Source organism: Octopus bimaculoides, chromosome 15 (genome assembly GCF_001194135.2).
Source record: "Octopus bimaculoides isolate UCB-OBI-ISO-001 chromosome 15, ASM119413v2, whole genome shotgun sequence".
Taxonomy (NCBI): domain Eukaryota; kingdom Metazoa; phylum Mollusca; class Cephalopoda; order Octopoda; family Octopodidae; genus Octopus; species Octopus bimaculoides.
Window position 1 is genome coordinate 14760860 of NC_068995.1, and position 16912 is coordinate 14777771.

General features: G+C 36.3%; 1 protein-coding gene across 1 annotated transcript in view; it reads left to right on the top strand.

Moving 5' to 3' along the window:
• Positions 1-16912, top strand: part of LOC106876861 (RUN domain-containing protein 1) — an 89190-nt gene that overhangs the window by 56149 nt on the left and 16129 nt on the right. The window contains exons 4-12 of the mRNA XM_052973187.1: positions 1663-1758; positions 4177-4284; positions 6553-6662; positions 7831-7873; positions 8648-8738; positions 11510-11571; positions 12106-12186; positions 14715-14854; positions 16399-16507. Of these exons, the coding sequence (XP_052829147.1) occupies positions 1663-1758; positions 4177-4284; positions 6553-6662; positions 7831-7873; positions 8648-8738; positions 11510-11571; positions 12106-12186; positions 14715-14854; positions 16399-16507 (840 nt within the window). The remainder of the gene's footprint in view (positions 1-1662; positions 1759-4176; positions 4285-6552; positions 6663-7830; positions 7874-8647; positions 8739-11509; positions 11572-12105; positions 12187-14714; positions 14855-16398; positions 16508-16912) is intronic.

Consider the following 16912-nt stretch of genomic DNA (forward strand, 5'->3'; position numbering starts at 1 on the left):
AAACCAAAGTTCTCTCATCACTGTCTTGAAAAAGGAAAGGTTATATTTGATAATGTGGTTGGATGTGGCTTAGTGGTTAGAGTGTTGTGCTCATGATTGTAAAATTGTGGTTTCAATTCCTGCACAAAGCAACGCATTGTGTTCTTGGCCAAAACACTTCATTTCACATTGCTCCAGTCTGCTCGGAGTAATACTATGAGGGACCAGTGTCCCATCCAGGAAGCAGGGAATATCTGCTACAGAATCCAGGAAACCAATTTAATGAGCTTATGGCAGAGGAGGCCTTGACATTTGATAATGTAGTCTTGACTACTCTATGTCTGAAGAGAAAATAGTATGATCACAGCTGGAGTGTCTACTGGATCAGAGCTGAATTCATTCATCATCATCATTGACATTGTTTAACATCCATCTCTTGAGCTGGCATGTATGCGAAACAAAAATAGCAGCACCATCAATTATAGTCACTGCAACTAAGGAACCTATTGAAGGAACCACTACATGGTCGTTCAACCTGCTAGAAATAGCATCCAAATCTTGCTCAAGTTACTCTGTATTATCTTTAAAAGAAAGATACATTGAATAATGTAGTTCTTGTTGTTTTCAAAAGATGGGATAATCAAAACTGGAATCCTGTGGGGCAAAGGTTTGCCCAATTGGAGATGACCTGGGGTTAAACAACAACTACTATAGCCATAACAAATCCAACAAATAACACCTTATGTAGTCACTCAACCTTCTTGAAAAGCAACCAAATACCTCTTTCACCTTGCTGAGCTGTTTTTCTTTCTTTTTTTTTTCTGTATTCCTATGTACAAGTATGGCTGTGGTTATTATGTGATTAAGAAGCTTGCTTTGTGACCATGAGGTTTCAGCTTCAGCCCCACTGTGCACCACCTCAGACAAGTGTCTTCTACTGTAACCTCTGGCCAAACAGTGAATCTGTAGAAATTGTGTGGAAGCCAGTTGTATATATATTTATATGTGTGTGTGTATATGTGTGTCTTTGTATGTCTCTGTGTGTCCACTAACACTTGACAACCAGTGTTGGTTTGTTTACTTTCTTGTAGCCTAGTAGTTTAGCAAAAGAAACCAATAGGAAAAGTATCAAACGTAAAAATAAATACTGGGGTCTATTTTTTTCAACCAAACCATTCAAGATGGTGCCCAAGCATGGTGCCTCAACCCAATAACTGAAACAATAAAAAATAAAAGATACAAAGATAAATACACATAGTTTCTTACAGATCTTCAGCTTCGTTAAAATGAATTCATTTTTGTTTTGATGAGAACTTTGGTGATTCTGTTTCCAGAATCTAATTGTCTTTAGAATGGAATGACTATTACAACTATTAAACTGACTTGTCATATTGAAATTATAATCAATTATTAGTGTAGTTGTTCTTATTTTTACTATTGTTGTTGCAAGTACGTGGCAGAATCATTAGAGTACCAAATTAAATACCCTGCGGTATTTAGTTATGTCCCTTTACATTTCTGCATTCAGATTTTGCCAAAGTCATCCTCTTGCCTAACATCCTTTCAAAGGTTGAGAAAATAAAGTACCAGTTAACTGCTGGGGAATATGCTGATCTAATCAACTGTATCATTCAAAGCCTTGTATCTATGCTTTAAAAAAAATCACTATTTTCTTTTGTGCAGGTTCTATTAAAAGAGTTGGAACAACTCGCTTTCCAAGGTGTTCCAGATGTAGTTGGATGTATGCTGCCTGTCGGATGTGACAATGATGATGATATGGTTAGATATCTTTTGTTTTCTTCTAATCTATCTTTTACATTGAGTAAATCCTAAGATAATCTGCCTAGTTGCTTATGAATTGTTGTAACAAAGAAAACTTACATATTTCACATACAACTTATTGGGATTACACATACATCCCACTTCAGCTATCTAATACATCTCTTATTAATGTGAAGTATATACACATACAAGAAATACGTTGTACATGTATGTTTACTTGACATTTTAAAAATGTGTGTCACGCTTTACATATCTTGTTTACACAAGATTTAAAATGAATAAATGCCAGTTGATATTTGAATAAATCCTATCATTCCAAAAATACATCAGTGAAGAAAATTGATTTTTAGATAAGACTGTTGCTATATATCATCCTTAAAACTATAGATTACATATGACAATGGATAAAAAAAACAAAAATATTCTACAATTGGTATGACCCATAATGCATTGTGTATCCGTGACAACACCAAAAACTTTTTCTTTCTGGTAGTATCAATATCTATGGTTAACGAGTTGGCAGAGCCCATCCCTATTCAAGCTAAAGTGGTGGGAGTTGAACTTGGTATTCAAAGTTAACAAACTCACTGACTAGTTTTCAAGTGCTGCTTCTGGTTTACAGCTGTGCATTGTTACCTATGTATTCATATATAGGCAAACAAGTCATTTGAGAGCTAAATTTGTCTGTTGGCGTTTGGCAGAGCCCATCCCTATTTAACCTAAAGTGGTGGAAGTTGAACTTGGAATTCCAGGTTAATAAGGCCCTCCCCAGTTTTCAAGTGCTGCTACTACTTACAGCTGTGCATTATAACCTTGTAATACAAGGCCAACAGATGCAGTCGCTCTCAAATGATCTTGTTTGTCTGTATATGAACATGTATTACAAGGTTACAATGCACAGCTGTAAGTAGTAGCAGTACTTGAAAACTGATGAGGGGCTTATTAACTTGGGATTCCAAGTCCAACTCCCACCACTCTAGGTTAAATAGGGATGGGCTCTGCCAAAGGCCAACAGACAAATTTAGCTCTCAAATGACTATATATGAATACATTGTAGTGATTGTGACAAGATGTGAAACTGCCAAACTTTTGGCTGGTTTTTATGTCACCTATCCATTCAGTCATCCATCCAGATATATCAAAGAATAAGAATTTAGAAAGAACAAACTCCATGACATTTCTTCGTCTACTACCTAACACCACCTCTTGCATTACATACAAAATTCTTATTGTGCTATCTTAAAATAACAAAAAGACACATATTCTTAAGTATAAATTATTTCTGAATAACAGATGGAATAGCTATGACAAGAATATATTTGACTGATTTGGTGCTGATGCCACATAAAAGGAACCCAGTACACTATGTAAGATGGCTAGTGTTAGAAAGGGCATCCAGCCATAGAAACCATGCCAGAACAGACAGCGGAGTCTGGTGCTGTCTTCTGCCTAGCCAGCTCCTGTCAAACTGTCCAACCCATGCCAGCATGGAAAACGGACATCAAATGATGATGTATGTATGTGTGTTCAGGACTGACCTGGGCTTAAACAACTACTTTTTACATACACATAACACTGATTCACGCCATTCTAATCACTATCAGTTTTTAACAAAAACCCATTGTGATTGACCCCTGCCATTTATTTTTCACAATGTTGAGCCCATGTCTAATGGTATCACAAATTCTCTAAATTTTGTGGGTTGACCTGTATGTCTTCACAACAGTCAATTCCACTGCCCTCTCTCCTCATGCACACAACACTTTTCATACTCCACTCAACATATAATATTACATTAGATAGCTTAACAACCTTAGCTACACTGAGTGAAGCATGGACACCTGTCTATGCTTCAAATATACTTCCATCTTCAGGAGAATTACAGTTCCACTTGGCAGACACACCTCTCATTGCTCTTCTCGCAGAAACATTGTATCATAACATGCAAGATACTGAACAGTGCCTCCACAACACACAATTAAGCTGTGCTTCTACCCCACACGGTTGATATTCCTCAGTAGTACACTTTATAAAGTGCTTGGCATTAGGAAGGGCATCCAGCTGTAGAAACCATGCCAAAGCAGATAGCTGGAGCCTGGACAGCTCTCCAGCTGGCTAGCTCCTGTTCTGCCATCCAACCCATGCCAGCATAGAAAATAGACATTAAATGATGATAATGAATGCTTTATCACTCCACACAATACATAGTACTGATGCATTCTATCACAACCAATACATGACAACAAACACTATGAATCTAACATACTCACTACATCTCTCTACATGAAAAGATTGGACCTGGAACTAATGGAGAGAAATTTCCTGGTCACAGGTGTATATTTTATTCTTTCACTTGTTATGGAATATTGCCCTTTTTTTTCTCTCTTACCTTTTTCTTTTTCTTGTACATTTTAGAATGACAATGAGCGGGGAATTAAAATAAATGAACAGCGGGAAAAACAGAAAGAATTAATCAATCAACTGAAAATGCAGCTGGAAGACTTGGAATTATATGCATATAAAGTAAGTTGTAAACACCAACAAAGAATGCAGTTAGGGCTTATATTTTCCTTGTGTGTGTGAGTGCATGCGTGTGTGCTTGCGTGCATGCAGTTTAGCAGTGGTGATCATTGTATGGCTAACACTCTTTTTGGCAATAAGAGAGCTGGCATTGATTGAATGTTGTGGTAGATATGAGATCAATGTCAACAGACAGATGAAAAGCACTGCAATATTCTGAAATTTTTTTATTGTTTCTCTATAAAAAAAAATTCTTTCATTTTGTGTTCTTTATGCCAATTTAACTCTTTAACATATGCATTATCCAAATCCAGTAACTTAACTGTTTGAGACAATCAATATCTTGCATGTTTACTGTTTATGTCAGACAGAGAAGACCTGTAACCCTTTAGCATTTAAACCGACCATATCTGGCCCAAATATTCTAATTATTTTATACTTTAACTGGCCAGATCCAGTCTCTAGCGTGTAGCCTACAATGTCTGGATCTTGTTCAAAACGGGGGCACCAGTTTTCATTAATGTTTTATGTAGTGTTTTTGGTACCGAAAGACTTTCAAACTTCGTATACTTATCTATTTTGTGTTATAGAACAGAAAATAAATTTTGTATTCGGATTTATTTCATGTAAAAAATTATCTTATTTCAATAATTTCAACCAATCACTGACAAGTATTCAGCTTTTTACAGTTACTCCTAAGCGGTGTAAAGCGTATTTAATCTCCATTACTTCTGACATTTTGCAGAGGCAACACACATGTGTCCGTTTTACCTAACCGACTTGCTCCTTCCCTCAAAAACCATGCCTTGTGCCTATAATAGAAAGGTTTATTAGCTACTGCCAATATGCTTCAGCCATCTTTTGACAAGGAAATAATAATTTTATCACCGCCAAAATCGTTTGACAATCGTTTGTTTACGTAGTCAGCACTTACTGTATTCGGCTGAATGGACGTCAGTCATTGGTTGAAATTACAGAAATACGACAACTTTAACATGGAATAACTTGCGATGTACGTTTTTTTGTTAAGAAGACTAAGAGAAAAAGATGTTTTATATGACACATTCTACCAGTATCCCAAGTTTCAAAGTGTTTCGTTAAGAAAATACTGGTGCCCCCGTTTTGAACAAGATCCCGATGTCTTTCTAAAAATAAACAATCACGTCATTGAAATCTTGAAGCTATGAAATAATACATTATTAATTTAAAACAGTGTGAATAAATATTACACTTGACAAAGAGGGCACAAGACCTAGTGGTTTGGGTGTTGCACTCATGATCACAGGTTCAATTCCTAGACTGAGTGGTGTCTTGTGTTCTTGAACAAAACACTTTATTGCACATTGCTCTGTGATGGCTTTAACTTCTGATATGAGGCACACCTCACTCAAAAGTAATTTACAGGCACTCAAACACCTCTAAGTTTTTGACTGCCTGTAAGAGGGTGAGGATTCTTTTCTCCTATCAGACTTTTTCATAGTCTCCCCAAAAATAAAGGGTCATGAACAAAGCCTTTCCCTCCCTGACTAAGCAATTAAAAAAACATATCTCCAAGATTGCTGGAGGAAAAAGGAAAGAAGACAATGGTTTATAGGCTATCATCAGGATGGTCTAAGGTACTTTTAGCATAATGGACCGCACTAAAGGTAAACAAAGCACCAAGTGATGATATTAAATTAGATTAAATCTACCACCTAAATGGGCTTCTACACAGTTTCCATCTACATCTACCCGGTTTTATTCACTGAGGTTAAGATGACCGAAGGCTATGTTTGGAGACACTTGTCTAAGATATCTTGGAGTGGAATCAAACTTGTAACCCCTTTATTGCAAAGTAAATTTCTTGGGATAAGACCTGCAATAATGTTTCATATTTTGACATAAAATATAAACCCTGTCTTTTTTTTATATACTCCCTGAGTCCTAAGGAAGCTTTTGGTAGGAACTTATAGTTTATTGGTTGCTTAGTAGTTCATGCTGCCTGGGGTAGCTCATGAGTTTATCTCCCCCAAGCCTGGACACACTTATACAGCAAACCCCAAAATGCTGCTCCACTAAAATGTTGTTCAGGGTGGGTTGACCCCTTGCCCCCTCATCTGTGCTACTATGTCTGCCAGTTGTGTGGCACAAAAGAAACAAAACCCCAATCTGCAGTGATACAACAGTACTGATATTATTAATAAAGATAGTTGTAGAGCTGGACTAATTGATATCCATTGTCACATTTTCTATTATTATTATTGCTAACTCTTAACCATTTTCTTCCCAAAGAATGGTGAAGCTGGACTCCCAACTAATCAGATGATGGAGAAGCAACGAATACTTATTGACCAACTCAAGAACAAACTGGACTTAAAACTAGAGAATTTTGACCACTTAAGGTAAGGAAAAAATTTCTTTGTTCTCAACTTTACAATAATTTTCATTATACTGAAATGGTTGTTTAACCCTAAGTAGGCCTTGATTGAGCAGACTTATGATCAAAAACATTTTTGTCATGACCATCCCGTCATTTTTTGCCAGGTATAGTGTATCGCTATCGACATAATCCAGAATGCTCTTCCATTTTTTAACACTGTACAGTGTGATTTGAGGGGTATTTTTCTGTTATTTCTAGAAGGTCTGTTGACCATATAAAAAGCCCTGTAAGAGCCAGTGTCAACTTAAGAATACCTCTCTGTTTTCATGACTTGTGACTTTCCAAACTTGAAACCAGTGTAGTTGCCAATTTTCCTATTAAATTGATTGAAGCAAACAATGTTGTTTGCAATGATAGTATTTAATTGAAAAGTTTGAATCTAAGAAGTTCTAAATTTAATGCCAGTCACTTTACAGAGTGTACTAAGAGCTTTTTACATAGAGAATACTGATATTTCTTTTTAGAACATGAACTAGTATCTATCTATGTATGTATGTATGCAATAAATCTTTCAGTTCCCTGAACCTGTCAATAAGTCATCCTAGCAGTTTACAATAGATTTAATAAATGAGAACTAAGATGACACTTTCATTTCACAGTGTCTCCACTTGGTTGTTTCTCTAACAGGGCAACAACTTGCTGTTTAATTAGTTACACTGATCTCCAAACCCGTTCACTTTCTCCCTATATTCATTCAACCAAATTCAACTAGATATATGCCAGCGTTACCTTTATAGCAAGATTTAAAAAAAGACTTTCACTTTGAACAATTTACAAAGGTGTGTGCAAATATTTTTAACGGCAGCATAGCAACAGGTAACAACCCTGTTATCCTTATTTTCAAACACTCCTTAATCCTTTGAACTTTCAAGTATGCTTTAGTAGGCCTGGTTTCATTTGACTATAAACCCTAGAAGACCCATGACTGAGTAACCACTTAGATTTGTGTTTACAGCCCACTGACTGGTGGAGGAAACATTATTTTCTGCTGTAAACATAAAAACCATGTAGCAGCCCAATTTTGCATCTTCCAAGGCTACAGTTCAGCAAAATCATGTCCACTATAGTCTACTCTTGGTTTCAAAGTGCTAAAGACAATGTTTTATTAATCTTTGTGTTTCTTCTTTCAGTACTGATCAACTGAAAGAAATTGTAGACAATGCCATTGGGCAGGTAAGTTAATTGAAACCTTTTGGTTAACTATATTTCTAATACATTATGTATTCCTATTAGTTATTTTTAAAAAATAATAAATGCTTTGGAGGGATTTAGTAAAAATAACTAACTTGATTATTATCAAGCTCATATTTGGAATATAATTGAATAAAAAAAAATTCTCCTATATAATGTTATAGCAAACAGTCTCTCTTCAAGGAAATTTTATGTAAACCTCCACATAAATTGTAAACTGTCCTTGTAATGCCCTCATCTGATGTCCCTGTAGCAAGTAAAAGAAATTATTATTATTATTATTATTATTATTATTATTATTATTATTATTAAGGTGGTGATCTGGCAGAATCATTAGCATGCTGGGCGCAATGTTTAGTGGTATTTTATCTGCCACTACATTTCTGAGCTCAGATTCTGCTGAGGTCAACTTTGCCTTTCATCCTTTCAGGGTCGATGTAATCAACTTGCCCCCTCCACCAAATTGCAGGCCTTGTGCCTATAGTAGAAAGGATTGTTATTATTATTAGACAGTGAGCTAGCAGAATAGTTTGAACACCGGACAAAACGTTTAGTGGCATTTTGTCTGTCTTTACGATCTGAATTCAAATTCCATCAAGATCAGTTTTGGGGTCAACAAAATAAGTACCACTTGAGCACTGGGGTTGATGTACTCAACTATACCCTCCTCCCACAAAATTTCAGGTCTTATGCTTATAGCAGAAATGATTATTATTGTTGTTGTTATGTAAAACTGTTTGTATCTTGTTTCTTTAGATTGTTAATCCTGCTAAAGTGAAAGGAAAACTTGTTGACCAGCTCAAAACACAAATTACAGATTTAGAAAGATTTATTCAGTTTTTGCAAGGTAAGTTAGCAATTCTTTTTTTTTTTGTTTTTTCTTCCTTTTTTTTATTTTCTCTTTTATAAAAATAAACCTGACAGTTACAATTCTCAAATGCATATAAAATGCATGAAATAGACACTGCATTTCAAATTGTGCTTGGGTGTGTCTATATTTAGCATGTATGTATATGAACGTCTGTGTGTCTCTGGTACATATAGATTTCCTTTATCCGTCATTTTGTCACTTGAACGAACACACACGAATGAGAAACCCAGAGAATCAGAGTAAATAATTAGCTTTAAACATGTGTCTCTGGGTGTGTATCTGTGAGTGTGTGTGTGAAAGAGAGAGTGAGGGAGAAGGGGAGATCTTGTGAGATTTTGAGAAATTTTTACAAAATAATAACCGAAGGAATTTCTTTACAAACCAAATTACCCAATTAATCAAAAGCATTTTGTCTTAATTTGAGACTTTCTTGGAGCTGAATTTTCTACAGGGAGCATGCCCTTGCTTGCCCCCAACCTCAGTTTCTAGATACGAGTGGTCCTGAGACCAAGACCTCTACCATGATTTTTAAGAAATGTCGTGGAAAACTAGCTCAAGAAGGCAGGGACACTATTCCCTGAAACCCCTTTCGGAGGCCCACTTCCCAAAGGAGTGCAAAAGTGAGGTAGACTGACGATAAGGTGGACGGGACAGGTGGAGGAGGTGGACGGAACAGGTGGAGGACGTGGACGGGACAAGTGGAGGAGGAGATTGGGAGGGTTGGTCTGAAAAAGGAGAATGCCCAAAACCAGGCGAGATGGTGTGAGGGCAGTTGCTATGGCATTGAGGTAGATCCAGCCAACCTCCGTTAACTGGGACAAACCAGAATTTAAAACACTGGATGATGATGATTCTGTCTTAATTTGAAGCAGTATGTCTTGGAATATGTTATCTTATGTGTCCATTTTATATATATATATATATATATATATATGTCGGGTAGGGTATGATTTGAAGAAGATTTGAGTTCTGTCACTAGCAAGCTGAGCAACCACTGCAGAAGCGTCCTTGTCTAGTTGAAGAAGGTAGTAATAAATCACTTCAGATCCTTCCTAGAACTTTGTGTAAGAATGTGTATGTACACAGACACACACATGCACACACACTCCCAGACGCATGTGTGAATAAGAAATTTATTTTGCAGCCACGTAGTTTTGGATCTAACCCTTTAGCATTCAAGCCACCCATATCCAGCCAAAATATTCTACTTATTTTAAATTCAAACTGGCCAGATCCAGCCTCTCACACCTATCCAACAATGTCATTCTCAAAATAAACAATTACATCATTTGAAAACTCAAGGCTGTGAGATAATGCATAATTAATTCAAAGCAATGTGAATAGGCAAGTATTACATTTGACAGAGTAATCTGAATGCTAAAGGGTTATTCCACAGTATGGCACTTGGGTAGACATCTGCTCTAACCTTGTTCCAATCAAAACCTAGTAAATGGATTTAATTAGCTGAAATAGAAGCCCAAGACAGCCAAAATCACATGATCTTGTAGTTCCAGCAACATTAACAGATGATTATCTCCTGCTAGTGATATAAACACAAGTGCTTATATGCACCACAAGTTCACATGAGATGTTCTCTCATGGCAAATAACACAGTATTTTGTGTTCTAACTCAACATTCACTTTTAAGTGGAGATAGATATTACCTTTTGGTATTAATGCTGCTTTTGATCCTATTAGTTATATTTTGATAAGCCCACTGGCTACTTGCAACACCAATACCAGATTAGACACTGGGATTCTATATACATATATATGTATATCATCATCATCATCATCATCGTTTAACATCCGCTTTCCATGCTATCATGGGTTGGACGATTTGACTGAGGACTGGCAAGCCAGAAGGCTGCACCAGGCTCCAATCTGATCTGGCAGAGTTTCTACAGCTGGATGCCCTTCCTAACGCCAACCACTCAGAGTGTGTAGTGGGTGCTTTTACGTGCCACCTGCACAAGGGACAGTCACACGGTACTGGGAACGGCCACGCTCAAAAAGGTGTTTTTTACGTGCCACCTGTACGGGAGCCAGTCCAGCAGCACTGGCAACGACCTCGCTTGAATGATTTTATATATATATATATATATATATATATATATTGCTGACAGAGAAATTGCCATATCTAGCTGCAGACATCTGCCATTGACAAAGCCAACCAAGGCCAAAATCACATGAGGTGGCAATAATGGATGATTATCTCCCACTAGCGATATAAACATGAGTTTATGCACCACAAGTTCACATGAAAGGTTTTATCCTCATCACCACTTGATATCCACTTTCCATGCTGCAATGGCTTCGGCAGTTTGACTGGAACTCGTAAGCCAGAGAGTTGCACCAGGTTCCAGTCTGATTTGGCATTGTTTCTACAGCTGGATGCCCTTCCTAATGCCAGTCACTCCATGAGTGTAATGATGCTTTTCACACACCACCGGCAGGGTTGCAGTTTACATGACACTGGAAATGGCCACAACTACACTTTCACAGATAAAAAATATATGTATATATAACCTGTAGGATTCAGCCTCTCACACCTACACTACAATGTTATTCTGAAAATAAATTATCAAATCATTAAAATTTCTAAGCTACAAGGTGATGCTTGATTAATTTAAAATAACGTCAATATATAAACATTACATATGATATAGTCTGAAAGCTAAAGAGTTAAATGTAACCTTATATAATAGATTGTTTTTTTTCTTTTTATTTTCCCTTCCTTTCTGTAGGGGAAGCTACAAGTCCAGGTCCTCTAGGAAAGGAACGGTGTACATGTTCTGTACATGGAAAGGTAAACATTCTCTCTTTTTGCCTATAGTCTTCTCCCTACCTTTTATTTTCCTTTACTCTTCATCCTATCCCTCCTCACTGTTCTATCAGTCTGTGAAGTAAAGATTTTTCTTTTTAACATTTCAGTGCTGTTTCTCTTAATATTAGTTATTAACATTATAAATTTTTACCATTTAAAATAAATGAGAAAAAATGTTCAATTATAATTAAAACCACCACCGTTTGTTATTTCACATCTACCAACAATGAAATTAATTAAAAAACTCTTTTATAACTGAAACAAGCTGACACACTTTTCCTTTCAATATTAATTAAAATATATTTCTTTCTTTCTCTCCTTATAGTTAAAAAAGCACTCATAATTCACAGTTTGCATGTTACCCCACTACACTTTGTTTCCAAGATTGAAAATAAAAACTTTGACACCAGCTTCTTAAAACAGTTCTGAGATATTTTTTAAAATTACAGACTTAAAATTGTCAAAACTTAAATAAATATGACTAATGTTTTGAATGTAAATCTAATCTCTTTGCAGACATTTTCTTCTGTTGATATGAAAGATTCTGCTCAAAGTTCAAACCACAAGCGGGGATTGTCTGATAACGCTAGTTCAGAAGTAAGTTGCTTTCCATTAAAAAATCATTTCACTGTTATGTTTGTGTGCATACACACACACACACACACATATGCATAAATATATGTAGGCACAAGCACCAACCAGATAGTTTTGGGATTAGTTCCACTGCATAGTGCCTTCAGCAAGTGTCTCTTACTATAGCCCTAGGCCAACCAAAACCTTGAGTGGATTTTGTAGATGGAAACTGAGAAAAGCCTGTTATATGTGTGTGTGTGTGTGTGTGTGTTACTGTTTCCTTGGCATGACATCATGTGATGGTTGTAAACAAGTGTCACAGGTTTCCTTCCTTTCCAGTTTTCTGTGGAAACATATATATCTGGCAATGAGGATGTATTGCCTGTCATGGTTGGATCAGTTCTTATTCAGAGATAATGCACTCCTAGATTGGTCAGAGAACCATGTTTCACCCATATGTTTCATTTTGAGCTTGGTTTCTGTGGTCGAATGCCCTTCAAATCACCATCTACTTTACAGAGTGTACTAGATGTATTTTATCATGGTAACAACACAAAAGAGCCTGTCATGTTTTCAACAAGACTATAATGTCCTCTTGACTCTGCTACAAAGTGTACAGGATGTGTTTTAGTCATGGCACCAGCACTAGTGAGCTTACCTTTTACCTTGTAATATTAAGGAGTCATTACAACTTTATTGTATTTGTTCACTCAGATGTAAAATGGCCAAGGGAGTGAACTGCAGAGAGTAATGACAGCACAGATTAAGATATGTGAATGAAAGCAACAGTGTGCGTGTATGTGCGCGGGTGATTTGGAACCAGCTTAGCTAAGTGGGTGGTTAAGAAGTTTGTATGAAATACCAAGTTACCATTCATGGTATCTTGGGCAAGTGTTGTTTACCATAGTCTTGAGTCCATCCAAGCCTCAAAACACTTTTACACAGTTTCCACCAGAACCAGTAGGCCTGGTTCTGACTTAAACAAACTAACAACCCTTTGGTTGTCAAGCCTACATTATTTTCTCTTCATGGATTATAATTGCCAAAACTACATGAGAGCAAGGCTTAATTGATATTCTCAAGTGCACACAACTTTGCCATTCACACAATGTCAGATTTAGAGACAAGCTTTACAAGCTACCATTTAGGCCCTCACAATCCTCAGAGAACTCAGAATAATTACCATATGCATTTACAATTTTTTTGAAACCATCTGGTATAATGTTTTAACAAGGAGCTGCCAAGTTTTATATATAGCTTAGGGTCTCACCAAGTCTAAATACAGTACTACTTTAATCCTTCCCTCGGAGGAGGTTAATGGAAATAAGTACCTGATCTGTCCTAAAGTTAACTAATTACACCCAACACTCTCTTACAGATTTGTAACATTCAACTAATATGAGAAGTAATTATTATTGATATTAAAGAGCAGGTAGCTGACAAAATCATTAGCATGCTGGGCATGCTAATGACTGAATCATTAGCATGCTTAGTGACATTTCGCCTGTCTTTACATTCCGGGTTCAAATTATGCCAAGATCCACTTTACCATTCATCCTTTTGGGGTTGATAAACTAGTACTAGTTGAGTACTGGGGATTGATGTAATTGACTTATCCTCTCCCCCAAACTTACTGGCCTTGTGCTAAAATTTGAAACTGATATTAAAGAGCAAGCTGCTAAAATTGTTAGCACTTCAAAATTAATTGCTTAGTGGCATTTCTTCTGACATTAAATTTGAGTTCCAATTACTGCCTTTCATTCAAGTTTGGCTTTTATCCTTTCAGGGTTAATATAATAAGTACCAGTTAAGTATTGGAATCAATCTAATTGAATTTCTCCTCCCCTCAAAACTGCCAGCCTTGTGCCAAAATTAGAAAGGATATTAAAGGGCAATGGATTGGCTGTATTTTTTATGGCTCTTTGTGTCCAGATTTCAAATCTAGCCAAGATTAGCTTTCTGCTTCATTCCTCAAGGGTTGATAAAGTCCCAGTCAAATACTGGTGTTGAATTAATTGATCAACACTCCCCTTCTTTTCAAAAAAAGAAATTATTGCCTCATGCCTATGTTGAAAACAAGTTGACAGAATCAGTAGAGCTTCACACTTAATGCCTTGTGGTATTTCTTACAGCTCTTTACTTTCTGAATCCAAATCCCACTGATGTCAACTTTGCCTTTCATCATTTTAGAGGACAAGGGTGAGTGGATGATAAAATACTCAACTGTTGTAATGGGGCCAATGGTATTGACTTAATCCTCACCTCCACTCAAAATTGCTGGCCTTGTACCTGAACCAAAACCTTTTATTATTATTAAAAGACAGTGTCCTGGCAGAACCATTAGTATGCCAGACAAAATGGTAAACAGCATTTCATCTGTCTTAATGTTCTGAGCTCAAATTCCACCAAAGGTCTACTTTGCCTTTCATCATTTCAGGGTCACTAAAATAAGTAATCGACTTCTCCCTCCCCTCGAAAACTGCTGATCCTGAGCCAAAATTTGAAACCACTATTATTGAAATTATTGTTGTTTATTTATTCTTATTTGACAGAATCTACGCCAGACGACATTAACTTTAATGAAGAAAGCATTAGCTTTACTACAAGTCTTTGCTATCACTCAGTTAGGCTGTGGCACCCAGGAATTTCAGAAGAATCTATTGAAACGGACAACTAAAGGAAACCATTGGGGGTAAGTAAGGTTCAACAGATTGCACAGGTTTAGCCTTATTTGGGGCATAAAAATAATCATTAATAATTATGATGTTGGTTGTCTCCCTCTTCAACAATGTAACAGCTTAATTAAAACAACTCTTGTAGTTCCTCTTAAACCAGTCTAACTATTATGAAGAAACCTTGAACTGTATTTTCACAATAGTTAGAAGTTTCGTTAAGACGGACATTTTCTTTATCATTTTGTTTTATTTTTTTCGACAAACTAATGAAGTCACTGAAAATGTTAGTAGTCATTTATTTTATCTAACCAAACATCTGTTCAAACACTGATACATTTTCTTTTTTTCTTGCCTTTAACCCTCCAATGCGGAGTATAGGCCACTTATAATTGAATTCCATGTCGCATAATTTTTCGCTTCTGTACTTATACTCTGCTATGAATGTCCCCCTTTCTCTAGTTCCTTTTGTGTTGATCTACACCACGAGTTCTTAGGCCTACCCCTCTTTCTATATCCATCCAGATTCCACTATAAAGCACTTTTCACTACATTTGGTGTGTCTTTTTTAATTGTGCTACCAATCCACTTCCACTTTTTCTTAAATATTTGCTCCCTAATCGAAACTTGATACATAGATTGTTAAAATCTCTTATTAATACTTTTATGATTGATTAATTTGATCCATAAAGGTCAAAAGCACTGTCCCTTCTCCTCCTCTTCAATCTAACTTGTAAAAACATATTCAATGTTTGAAGTTCTGTTCAAAGTTCTGGGTATGTAGTTGGTCACATACCTGTTTCTTTTCTAAATCACCTCCATTAATTATCAAATTAATATTAGCATCATCATCATACCCAAAACTAGCAGTTATATCCATTGGTTCCTCTTCAGGCCTTCCTTTAACTATTAAACCCTTGTACTGCTTTCTCTATGTAAATCTCCCTGTCCTGTTAAAAACTAGAGATTTTTTATGAAAAATGCTGTTATTCTAGTATAAAATTCATAGAAAAATGTTTCGTAAATTTGGATGGAATTTAGTGATAGTTTGTAATGGTTGTTGGAAATGATAATGTTTATGTACTTGTACATATATCAATGACAGGTTTCTAGGTAGTTTCTCTCTACCAATTCCATTCACAAGGCATTGGTCTGCTTAAGGCTATAATAGAAGGCACTTGTCCAAGATGCTCTGCTGTGAGAATGAACCAGAGACCATGTGGTTACAAAGCAAACTTCTTAACAACTGCACAATAAACTGAATTAATTGACCATCACCTTTTCTACAAAAGCTTTGAAAGATAAGATTAACAGATATTTTGCCCAGATATGTAGCACCAGCATATCCAAAGACCAAGTTTTCAGCAGAATTACTTCACTGACCAACAACACTTCTGTTTTACTAAAATTAAATTAGTTGTTCAATAATTCCTTACCATTTTGGAACAATTCCTTTTCTTCTATCTTTATTGTTGTTATTTTAACGACCATAATTACAACCCCCAGCAACTTGATGACAGCATGTAATTAAATGTAAGAGGGGTTTCTCTTTGGTTTGTTTCAGAGATCTTCGTGCTCAGTTAGAAATCAGCATTAACAAAGTGTTGAAAGTTGCAGCTGAGGAGGAAATCCTGATCCCTAACAGCAGTGATTTTGACAGTGAAAGTGATGAGGTAAGGACTTACATAGACCAGCACCACTACCACCACCATCACTTCTACCACTACCATCACCCTACCACCACCTCACATTCTTCTTTATTTAGGGTCACTGCTACTACTACTACTACTACTACATATGAGCTCTGCATATGTAGTAGTAGCCTTTAGCACAGTGGTACTCAATCAAGAGTCCACAGTAGCACAGTAGTAACCCTTTAGCACAGTGGCATTCAATCAAGAGTCCACATAACCCTTGAGGGGCCATATATGATTTTGTTGTTAAAATTTATGTGCAATAGATCAGTTTTACTTCTGTAATACACAAAATATTTTAGCAATTTTTTTTTTTTCAATTCCTAATAATATTTAATTATAAAAATACATGTAATGGGATTTTATAAAACTTCAAATGGCTAT